Raw genomic sequence first — 12,528 nt, 5'->3', positions numbered from 1 at the left:
ATTTTAATCCTAACTGAACAAATAAAGTATAAAAAAATTTTAAGACAACTAGGGAATTCTGAACATTAAACTAATTTTAATGATATTAAAGCATTATTAACTTTTTTAGATTAATGTATTGGGATTTTGCTTTAGAAAAAATTTTTTTATATTTTATAGGTAAGATATGTGCTGAAATACTGACAGATGAGATACGATGTCCGAGATTTACTTCAAAATAATCCAGAAGAAGGAATAAGGACATAAACAAGGCATCATAAGCTGATCATTTCAGAGTGATGAATTTAAAAGAGGTAAGTTTGAAATTTCCGTAATACATAAAACAAAAACTAGAAAAAGGAAAGAAAATCAATAGAACTATATTTATACAATGCTCAAAATGAGGCAAAACCAGTTTCTGGAGTTAGAGGTCAGAATGGTGGTTTCCTTTAACTTCCAAAGGCTGGAGGCTGTGAGTACAAGGGGACCACAAAGGACTTTGAGGAGTAGGGAAAGGTTATTTTTTATTACTTAATCTGGACCATGATTACATGGATGAATTTTGTGAAGATTCACTAGACAGCAAATTTATTATTTTTCTGCATATTTGCTACACTTGAATTTTTAAAAATTGTTTAAAACAAGTAACACTGGCAATAGGATTTGAATCCAGATCTACCTGTTTAAAAAATTTCTGTTCTTTGACAAGCCCCTATTTCCCAAACTGGGGTTGTAGTCTGGGCCTTGGGAAAAAAATGTCTCTGTGTACTTAGAAAATAATTACATGCAAGTAAAGTATGTTTGGGAAATGCTGCTTACTAAATCCCCATGCAACGTGACAGTGCCTTTTAGCACATAAACATCTAACGTGTTTTATAGTGGAAAAAACTGCTTAACTTTTACACAATGCAGCATTTCCCAAATTTACATGGGAACACTTATTATGGCACACACATTAATGCTCTGTCACACTATACAATGAAGGATGAATTTTTTCTGAATTAACAGTAGTTACCATTGTAAAATGCCTAAGCTAGATACATTCACTATTAAAAACATGAAACAAATGTAATTTTTTCAAAAACAATACCACAGCCACACATACCGTGAAATGCTTGCAGGTGTACTCTGTCCACACTTCGGCACAATTAATGTAGTCCTACAAAGAACAAATAAAAATGTCTACAATAAGAACACCAGTTGACCTTATGGTATAAGCTCATCATGTACAAATCCCTTCAAGGGTTGTGACAATTAAAAGAACTAAAAATTAATAGGAATTTCAAGAGTGGTTCATCTACAGAAAATTCTGGCCCACTGATATACAGAGTCTGGTAGAAGAAAGGCCTGCTTGAGTGTGGTTGGTAGGGTAATAATATGGGTGTAATCATTTACAGTTTTAATTTGAACATTTCACCTAAAATGTCATATGGTGTGTTTGAGTGTGATATTGTTATGTTACAGAATTACATGCTTATAATTTTGTAATGAAGAAGGGGCTTTATTTGTGCCAGACCCTGTATTTTTACCAAGAGAAGTGAGTTATATAAAAACATAAGTTGCTTGAAACTGTGAACCATGAGAAAGAAGATACCTAATAAGCAAGGTTCCTGGTGGCTAACTGGGTTCAAATTTCAAAAAGAGAGCCTAGCAGCTATTTCTACACAGAGGCCTCTCACACAAACTACACTTCAGGGAGAAGCCTACAATGAACTGCCAGCCCGCACTGTGTTCTTGCCATCTGAGCCAGCCTTTTATAAGGAAGTTCTAGGAATCCTATTTCAACCAATGGGACTGAGGCTTTCCTAATCCACTCAGACCTGTGCAGTTCCGGTCAACCAGTGTGGCTCCATTCTAACCAGTGTGGCTCCATTCTAACCAATAAGGATAGAGCTGTTTGAATCAAACAGCAAGAATCTGGAATCCTCATTTGCATAAGGACAGACCAATCAGACACCAGGGTTGGGGACTTCTGTCCATATACTACTCCAGCTCCCCCTGGGTCTGAGAGTGCACTTTCTCTTTCCACCAAAGACTGAAGACTACCATTTCCCAAGTAGGAGCTGAAACACCAAAGATGAAACACTAAAGATACTTCACTTGAACAGAGAGGAGCAGACCAGCGCAGGGGAGGTCCTGCAGACCAGTAGGGAACACAGCAAAGCTGTCTAGCCAGAGAGAGGCCGGGCCCCAGGGCCATCGAACAGGCAAGGTGCTGTTTCCACAGTTGTGCTATATCACAACTGAGCTGTTTGCACTGAAGAGTTTCCTTCTTCACTACACCCTAAATTGGGGATTCCTTTTGATGTTGAATTGACACCAACAAACTTTGGCTGACGAAACTAATCAGATTTCATCCTAGAATTGCTACCTCAGCCAGGATAAAAAAACAAACAAACAAACCAACGAACAAAAACGGGGAAGCTCAAAAGCATCAGCATTAACAGTGGTGAGGTCCTCACCACACTTCAATCAAGAAACTGATGGCACATCTGGTTGAAGACTTCAGCTTTGCCTAAAATGTGATTTTTGCATGTTCTGAGAAAATATAGGTTGCCTGCCATTAAAAAATAAACCATTTGCCCTACAGAGGGGTCATGTGTATATGTTGTAAAAAGGTTAGGAAAGCATAGAGGTTTCCAGTAAGAAATTATGTTTTAAATTCAAATATGAGAGGTACCTACAAAGAAGCAATGAGACGGGTACAGAAATGCCAGTGACCAACTTGTTAACACTTCCTGCTCCATTCTGGGATACATTCAAATGGAGAAAAAAATGGCCAAGGAATAATACAGCCTGCAAGTACCTGTTTTCCTCTTTAAGGAAAAGAAAGATGAAATGGAGAATGTAGCTCTTTTTTCATTGTTGCTCAAGCACAGTTGCCTCCATTTTCCTACCACCACTTTCCCCCACCCCATCCATCCTGACCTCCCAACTTAAATCCTTCTCTCCTTTGGCTTTGTCCATGGGTCCTTTATACATGTTCCTTGATGACCCTTTCCCTTCTTTCCCCCATTATCCCCTTCCCCCTCTCTTCTGCTTACTGTCAGATTGTTCTTTATTTTAATGTTTCTGGAGAAACCAGTTATCTCTCTCACACAAGAAAGCCAGAACATTCTAAGGTCTAATTAGAATACTAAGGTGAATGTGAAATTAAAAACTGGAGAATATTGCTAATATGGGCTTTTGATGCAAGGTTGCTTTGAAACACTGAAGTACAGGAACCATAAGTCCAGGGGGTTTTATCTAATCAATCAGAGTTGGGTTAAATAAAAAATTCAAACAGGTGGTGTTTAGTGAGGTTTATTTGCTAAACCTAACCTAGATAAACAATTTTGTAATTGTTTCTAATTTTTCTAAATTATACCACTATCCTCAATATACTACTGTAAATATGGTTAGCAAGGGGGTTAAATTGAGATCATTCTAATATTTCCCTCTTGATAAATGACTGTATCAAATGCTACATATTTATATTCAGTTATGTGCTATGTTACAGACCAAATGTTTGTGGCCCCCAAAAATGTATATGCTGAAATCCTAACCCCTTATGTGATGGTATTAGGAGATAGAGCCTTTAGGAGGTGATTAGTCCATTAGGATGGAGTCCTCAAGAATAGAGGTAGTGCTCTGAGGACTCCAGAGAACTCTCTCAATCCCTTTATGCCATGTGAGTGGAAGAAGCCAGCAGTCTGTAATCCAGAAGAGGGTCCTCACCAGAATCCAACCATGCTGGCACCCTGATCTCAGACTTCCATCCTCTGGTACTATGAGAAATAAATTACTGTTGTTTATAAGGCATCCAGGTATATCATATTCTGTTATATAGTCTGGATAGACTAAGATATGCTATTAGCAGCACAGTAACAGTGTAGAGTATGGTGAAGTTTTATCCAGCTGGTTCTGCAGCCACAAAGACAGCCAATACCATCTTTCCATACCAAAATCCACATAAATTGCTGGCATGTTACCTACAAAAACAGTGAGGCACAAAACCAAACCTACAACATGATGGCTATTACTACGTGCATTATAGCACTGACATCAGTTGCTCTGTCTTCTCAAGACTTCCTGTGCCTAAGTATGGGGAAAAAGAGGCTTAAGCTGTCTCTGTTCAAGGGACAAAAATGAGAATTCCCTTTTGCTAATTACTGGCATGACCACTGACCCTAATTTAAAAATATCCTACTAGGCTGGTACATTCAAATCCAAACACTACAGATTGCTGCATTTTAGATGCTGTTTGCAAAGTTACAGGTCTTTAAAAGTTTCGAATATTTATAATTTTGCTCTCTTAGTGCACCCTGGGGCCTTAAGAGTAAGAAATAATTGGGATACAAAAATCAGAGAAATACTTCTGGCTAAGATCGAGGCATAGGTGGAAACACTGTACCTCCTCGCACAACCAAATTTAAGGACAATAAAGATTTAGAAACCGAAACACAACCAGAACAGACAGAAAATTAAACTGTACAGAAGTCCAACAACAACAAACCACTCATCCAGACCAGTAAGAGGGGTGGAGTAGGTGGGCAGTGAAGAGGGCTCGAAGCAGGAAAAAATGGTGACAGCCAGACCCAGGCACAGGGATGAAACAAGCAAACCCAATGAGGCGGGCAGGGCAGTTGGCTAACCAAGGACACACATTTGAGAGCAGATAAACAAGGCAGAAATGGGCAGTGAGATAAACCCAGGGCCCCAGCAACAGGAAATAAAGCCTAAAACACCAACTGAAAAAAACTGTGGAGGTTGAGGTTGCCAGGAGTGGCTCCCAGCCTCACAGGAGAGTTCGTTGGAGAGACCCACAAGGTCCTAGAACATATACAAGCCCACCCACCCGGGGATCCAGCACCAGAAGGGCCCAATTTGCTTGTGGGAAGTGGCAGAGTGGTTCAAAATCCAAGAGAGAGCAGAGCAAGCACCATTGTTCCCTCTCTGACCCTTTCTCCACATACAGCGTACACGGGTTGCCCTGCCCTGCTGAACACCTAAGGCTCTTCCACTCATATGTAACAGGTACAACCTGACCAAAATATTATGGCTCAAATGCAAGAACAAATAAAAGCCCCAGAGCCAATATTTTAAAGCAACCAACAGATAGCCCACTTATCAGATACACAGTTCAAATCATTGATGATCAGGATGCTCACAGAACTGGTTGATTTTAGTCACAAATTAGATGAAAAAATGAAGACTACACTAAGTGAAAAGAAGGAAAATGCAAAGGGAACCAATAGTGACAGAAAGGAAAGTGGGACTCAAATCAATGCAGTGGACCAGAAGGAAGAAAGAAACAATTAAACAGAAAACAAGGAAGAAACAAGAATTCAAACAAATGAGGAGAGGCTTAGGAACCTCCAGGACATCTTTAAACGTTTCAACATCCAAATTATAGGGGAACCAGGGGAAGAGGAAGAGCAACAAGTGGAAAACTTATTTCAACAAATAATAAAGGAGAACTTCCCCATTCTGGCAAAGGAAATAGACTTCCAGGAAATCCAGGAAACTCACAGAGTCCCAAAGAAGGTGGACCCAAGGAGGAACACACCAAGGCACATCATAATTACATTAGCCAAGATTAAAATGAAGGAGAGAATCCTAGAAGCAGCAAGAGATAAGGGGACAGTCATCTACAAAGGAGTCCCCATCAGACTGTCAGCTGATTTCTCAAAAGAGACCTTACAGGCAAGAAGGGGCTGGAAAGAAGTATTCCAAGTCATGAAATCCAAAGACCTACATCCAAGACTGCTCTATCCAGCAAAGCTGTCATTTAGAATGGAAGTGCAGATAAAGTGTTTCTCAGATAAGGTCAAATTCAAAAAGTTCCTCATTACCAAGCCCTTATTATATGAAATGTTAAAGGGACTTACCTAAGAAAAAGAAGATAAAAAATATGAACAGTGAAAGGGCAGCAAACTCACAGTTATTAACAACCACACCTAAAACAAAAGCAAACTAAGTGAACAACTAGAATAGGAACAGAACCACAGAAATGGAGATCACATGGAGAGTTACCAACAGGGGGGTGGGAGGAGGAGAGCGGGGGAGAAGGTACAGAGAATAAGTAGCATAGACGGTGGGGAGAAAATAGACAGGGGGAGGGCAAGAGTAGTGTGGGAAATGTAGAAGCTAATGAACTTATGACACATGGACATGAACTGAAGGGGAGAATGTAGGAGGGTGTGTGCAGAGTGGAGGGGAATGAGGAGGAGGAAGTGGGACAACTGCAATGGCATAATTAATAAAATATATATTTTTAAAAATTAGAGAAATACATCTTTAAAGCTATCAGTTCTCCATTGTAGGTTAACAAATAATACGACTGAAGAAGCTGATCTCTTAAATAATAAAAAAAACATTGGTACAATTACCTAAGATAATTTTTAAACAGAAAGCATATACTGCATAACTTGGACAAAAAGAAGTCAATCTAAGGTCAGAACAGTCACCCACCTGTGGATTCTTCAATTTAGTAATAACTTTCCAAGCTTCATTGAGAATCTGAAGTCGATCACCCTCAGGAGGATCAGCCAAGGCCAAGTTTAACCCCAGTGAGCGAAAAAGAAGATGCTAAGAAAAATACAAAACCATTATGATATTGGAGATTATTTAAAATCAGAACAACTTCAGGCTTAAGGCTGTCACACTGAGCTCCTCTCAGGGCTAATCTTCCAACAACTTCTTTTTGAAATTATACCACAATCCTTCATGAGGTAGATGGATAAGGAAAAAGAAAGAGCTGACTTCTTGTACTGGTCTAATTTGTGGGCCATAATATCCTGCTGGTTGAAGTTTTTTATAAATAATGAGTGAAGATATATTTTTAGAGATGTAAGACCAAATTCTTTTCTAAATACTTCACAGTGAGCTAACTGTACAGATTTAGGATTCATGAAAGAGACCTGACATGCAGCTATTACGTATGTCTACCAATCTCAATCTCAGACTCATCTTCCTTCCTGTTCTTGTCTTGTATTCCTGTTGGCTCAAGCTGCCTTAAAACCCAACTCTGTACCTCAGGAGATATCAGGTAAATACTGCCTATTTGTCCTCCTGTTGAGCATTAAGTCAAGAGCCTACCTTAGGGAAGCCAGCCTCATTGCACTCTTTAATCATGCCAATGAAATCTATGGACCTGGTGGCGATGAACTCGGCCCGGAAAGCAGACATCACAGAATTTAACAGCAAGGCACTGCAAGACACACATGCCCATCAGTAGAACTCCTGTTAAGAAAGTTGCTTTAGCCCTGGCTGGTGTGGCTCTGTAGATTGAGTGCCAATCTGCAAACCAAAGATTCCCAGTCAGGGCATATGCCTGGGTTGTAGTCCAGGTCCCCAGTAAAAGGCACACAAGAGGCAACCACACATTGATGTTTCTCTTCTTCTCTTTCTCCCTCCCTTCCCCTCTCTCATGTGAAAAGGAGAGACAGGAAGATAAGAGTTCGTTTTCATCACAGCCCCAGGAGGAAAGCACTATTAATTATTAAACCCATTTTACAAATAAGGAGAAACGGGGCACAAAGATGTCAAGTAAGTAATCCAAATTCACAAAGCTAGGAGAGAATAGACTCAGAAATCTGAAGGCAGGAAACTGGATGCCAGCTTTTGACCTCCATGCTGTCCTGTCCCTCTGTTGGCCCTCTTGCCCACATATGCATGTCCATTTCAGAAAACAGGAACAAACTCCATTTCTGACTCGAGACTTATGAACTTTAAAATACTTACTTGTTTCCTAGCTTCTTGCATCGCTCCATCATCTCGATTAGCAGAGTCTAATAGTTTTAAAAAACAATAAAAATCATCAGGTTCAAGAACCTGAAGCAAACTTCTCACCAAGAGATTTCCAAGGTAATACTCTAAAATAAATGTAGCCTCATGCCCATTTCCACAATTCTTACTGCCTGGAGGGGATGGGGCAAATGGGAGAGAAAAAAGTTATTCTTTATGGTATTTCATATAGTGGCTAAGAGTGGAGGCCCTGGCAACAGGCACACTTAGGTTCAAATACTGTCTTACCAGCTACCAACAGCAAGACCTTGAGTTAGTCATCTGACTTCATTAAGCCTTGGGCTCCCTTAGGCAGATGATATAGGTGGTACCATCCTCCCTGCAGGGTTACTAAAGGATGATGAGAGATGTACAGATGAGAACTGAAATTATTCCCCATCTCTCCTATGACTCTCCAGTATCCTCCCTATTGGTGCCAGTGGATTCTCGGTAAAACAAACACTGGTCCGGTGGTACTTGGTATCCACTTTTCACATGGGGAGCACTTTGCACTGGTCTTCGCACCACTCATGGCCACCCATGAGGCAAGCTCTCTATCCTCCCATTTCATAGATGAGAAACCAAAAGACAGAGTAGTTATGTGCTTTGGCCAAGGTGACAAAGCCAGCTATGCCAGCTGGATATGACCTTGGCCATCTATCATCAAAGGCCATGCTCTTCACTACATTTCCACTCCATGAATTTTGAAGCATTTTTTTTACCTGAAAAGGAAGCTAATGTTTTACTCATTGGAGTACCGTTAATGGCTTTAGACCTATCTTAAGACAATTACATATCTTTTAAAGAACTCCTGTTTTAAAAAAAATCAATGGAAGAAATATTCTTTGAGGTAGTAGCTTGGAAAGATTTTGAATGGCACAGTAAAGGTCACCCCTAGAATAAAAAAACAGTTATTGACAAGGGCCACTAACCATACACCACGTCCTGAGCTAAACACTTCACATACCTTTGTCATTTACTCTTCATAATAGCCCTGGGAGGCCTGTGTAAATTATCTCCACCTTTACAGCAGAGGAAGCCAAAGCTCAGATAGGTTAAGCCACTTCCTAGTTAAGTGGTAGAAATGAGATCTGTATCTAAGTCTGGTCCCAAAGTCAAAAATTAAAACAAGTCTTTTTTAGTGCAACATTACCCTTTCCAGGGTCCCTCTATGTTGCCTGAGTAATCATGGTGATAGCTGGCTTTGGAAATAGTGTTAGTACTACCACCCAAAAGCCCTCATTTTATTCATATTTCTGTCCCTGTCCAAAAAAAGATCTGGTTGAGTCCTGTTATGGACCAAATTATGTCCCATTGCCTCCATTCATAGTTGAAGTACTAACCCCAAATGTGACCATGTTTGCAAACAGGGCTTTTAAAGAGGTAATTAATATTAGAAGATCATAAGAATGGGATCCTAATCCAATAGGATTAGTATCCTTATAAGAAAAAGTAAAGACCAAGAAGTCACACGTACACAGGAAACACCATGTGAGGACACAGTGAAAAAAAGAAGGTCTACAAGCCAAGCAGAAAAGCCTCATCAGAAACCAACCCTGCTGGCACCTTGACCTTGGACTTTTAAACTCCATAACTACGAGAAAATAAATTTCTGTTGTTTAAGTCACCCAGTCTGTTATGACAGCCTGCTATGGTCTGAATGGTCATTTAACTGCCGAGGTATCAGAAGGTAGAGTCTTTGAGAGGCAATTAGATCATGAGAATAGAGCTCTCATGAAGAGAATTGTGCCCTTATAAAAGTGACCTAAAAAAGTTCCTTTGTTTCTTCTGCCACATTGGGAACACAGCAAAAAGATAATTATCTATGAAGTAGGATGTGGGCCCTAACCAAACACTGACAACATCTTGATCTTAGATTTCTCAGCCTCCAGAACTGTGAAATGTAAATGGGTTGTTTATAAGTCACCCAGTTTGTAGTATTTTGTTACTGCAGCCCAAACAGACTAGGCAAAAAATATAGGTACAAACCAATCATGGTGGTCTCATTCCCCCACCATTGGTAGATTTAGACATGGACACATAACCCATTTCTAGCTGATGTGACAGGGGCTTCAAGGAAAGATTTCCTTGTTCTTAAATAGAAAACCAAAGAACTAGAGACTCCCATCTTTCTGCCTCTGGATGCAGCCATGTCTGGACATGACGCCTGAAATGGCTGCAGTCACTTTGCTGCTATCTAGGGACAGCACAGCAGAAAGATGGACAGAACCTGGCTGGCCCAGAGCCTGCACTTCTTATTCAAAAGAACACACTGAATTATTTTTGTAGAGCCAGTGAGGTGATTGTTCCTTGCAGACACAAGCACCTCAGCTGATAATAAAACTGTCGATGATAGAATTGCTGATGTCACAAATGGCTTCTCTAGCCCACTCATGGAGTATTTATATTTGAAAAGTCATACTTTAAGATCATTATCAAGGTGGTTCCTGTAAAAGACTGAGAAAGAGATACTGTGTATAATTATCACATTGATACTCCCTAACACACACAAATAAAATAATCACTCATGGAACAATTTTAATGTACCAGCTACTATTGTAGGCACTGGGGTCAGGGCAGTAAGGAAATCAGACAGAAATCCATGCCCTCATGTGGTTTGTTCTCTTATACCCATGCGTGCACATGTGAGTGCACAAACATGCACGCACACATAAAACATGCGTAAATGAACAAGATGTCTTCACTACCTCTGAAAAGATGAACTAGGGCAGATGCCAATATATGGACAAAATATTATGGCCATTAAGACAAACAAATGTTTAAAATGTTCTTTTTTATTTTTTTACAAGAGATAAACACATTAAAAACATTGTACATCCAAGAATTTAACTAAAAAAAAAAAAAAAAAAAGCTTTGTTGTCATAGGAATACTTGTAAGAGTCCAGGGAGCCAAATATGGATCTCAGGCAGGTCCCTTAGAGATTGTTAATTTTTTTCTGAGAAGTAACAGGATTGATTATCTTTGGCAAAAACAAGGTAAACTATAGTTCAAACCAGACTGAGATCAAAACAAGCCTTTTTGACTGAGAGAATATATTGAAAAACTTGCAAATCAGCACACTAGTTTGCAGATGCACAGCAGAACTAGAAGATTCATTAGGCTCCTACATGTCCTTTATTTGTATATTTAATTGTTTAAAAATTAAAAATGCTTATGGAGAAAAGATCAAATAATATTGCTGTGCATCAAGTACAATGTGAATACCCTCCCTCCCAGCTCTTACTTCCTAGGGGTCACCAGTGTTAACACTGTGGTATTTATCTTTCTAAACCTGTGTCTATACCCTGTGAATATATAGCTTTTGTTTTAAAAACATGATGATTTCCATTGTTGTTTTACAAAAATGGATAGTGATACATAGTGGGCTGCAACTTGCCTTTTTTACCCAAGAATCTAACATAGTCCTTGCTCCTCCCACGTTAGTACACACAAATCTACCTCATTATATTTAATGACTGAAGAATCCATATCGATAATATAACACAGCTCTTTAAGTTGCTTCTAAAGGATGGATTTTTAAAAGCTTTTTATTTTGAGCCATTTATAGACTCATAAGAAATTGCAAAAGTATCAGAGAGGTTGTGGGTACCCATTAGCCAGCTTCCCCCAAAGGTGATAGCTTTAATGATATAGTGCATTAGTAAAGCTAGGAAATTGACATTGCTATAATACAATTAACTAGACTATTTCAGCAGGGTTTACATTCACTCATTATAGTGAAAAAAAAAAAAAAAAAGATGTTGCCTTTCTGACATTTCATTCATATGGATTCATATTTAACTACTGAATTTTATGCCCTGGCTAGTGTGGCTCAGTGGATTGAGTGTTGGCTAACCAAAGGGTCACTGGTTCGATCCTAGTCAGGGCAGGCCCAGTCCCTAGTAGGGGGGCACAAGAGGCAACCATACACTAAAGTTTCTCTCCCTCTCTTTCTCCCTCCCTTCTTTCTAAAAATAAATAAAGTCCTTTAAAAAGTTAAAGAAAAACTCAGAAAACTTAATATTTAACTATTGAATTTTAAAGATTATCTTCAGAGGAGGGTTATATACCTACTTCAAAAGTAGAGGTAAAGAAAAAATAAATTGGGGCAGCACTGCATTTCTATTTTCTAAACCAAGATTAACTCATATGCAGCCCAGACTGCTCACATTTTTGTACTTCTGATTTTATTAAAAAACCTTCCAACTAGTGTTTATAAATCCTGTTTAATGAAAATGAGTATTAAACAACATGCACAACACCTTCTTATTCTTATTTTTATAAATAAAGCAGAAACGTAAAGGGGGGAATCATGAACTAATCTTAAAGTTAATACTCCCTCCCTCAATTCAGAGTTAATATTGCACAAGTCTCAAATGAATAAAAATACTTCAATGTGAATAAAAAGACATTATACACCCCAGGTATTAAAAGAAAAATTTAATTTTATTTCTCTTTCTCTGGGGACTTTTTCCTAATTTGAAAAAGCACACTTGTGGGATATCTGGTCGGGATGGCTAAGTAGAAAACTCTATGCTCAGCTCCTCCCATGATCACACCAAATTACTACTAAATTACACAACAACCATCACTGAGAAGCACCCGAAGACCAGCTGGACAGAATTTTTATAACTATAAGGATATAAAGAAGAAGTGACATTAAGATTGTTAGGAGGGGGGGACTTCCACCAAGATGGAGGCATAGGTGGATGTCCGTGCCTTCTCACACAACCAAGTTTAGAGACAACTAAATATTAGCAACAGAAAACACAGCCAGAACA

At 39.1% G+C, this 12,528-nt stretch overlaps 1 protein-coding gene across 3 annotated transcripts in view; it reads right to left on the bottom strand.

The window, feature by feature from the left end:
- The window catches only part of VPS35L (VPS35 endosomal protein sorting factor like), a 177,054-nt gene that overhangs the window by 60,955 nt on the left and 103,571 nt on the right, over nucleotides 1–12,528 (bottom strand). For all 3 annotated transcript variants that reach the window (XM_037163428.2, XM_037163430.2, XM_053659497.1), the window contains exons 15-18: nucleotides 7,705–7,751; nucleotides 7,060–7,171; nucleotides 6,433–6,549; nucleotides 1,085–1,138 (exon numbers count right to left, since the gene is read on the bottom strand). In XM_037163428.2, the coding sequence (XP_037019323.2) occupies nucleotides 1,085–1,138; nucleotides 6,433–6,549; nucleotides 7,060–7,171; nucleotides 7,705–7,751 (330 nt within the window). The remainder of the gene's footprint in view (nucleotides 1–1,084; nucleotides 1,139–6,432; nucleotides 6,550–7,059; nucleotides 7,172–7,704; nucleotides 7,752–12,528) is intronic.

Source organism: Artibeus jamaicensis, unplaced genomic scaffold (assembly GCF_021234435.1).
Source record: "Artibeus jamaicensis isolate MK-2021 breed Jamaican fruit bat unplaced genomic scaffold, CSHL_Jam_final scaffold_666, whole genome shotgun sequence".
Classification (NCBI taxonomy): domain Eukaryota; kingdom Metazoa; phylum Chordata; class Mammalia; order Chiroptera; family Phyllostomidae; genus Artibeus; species Artibeus jamaicensis.
This window is presented reverse-complemented; position numbering and strand designations above follow the sequence as displayed.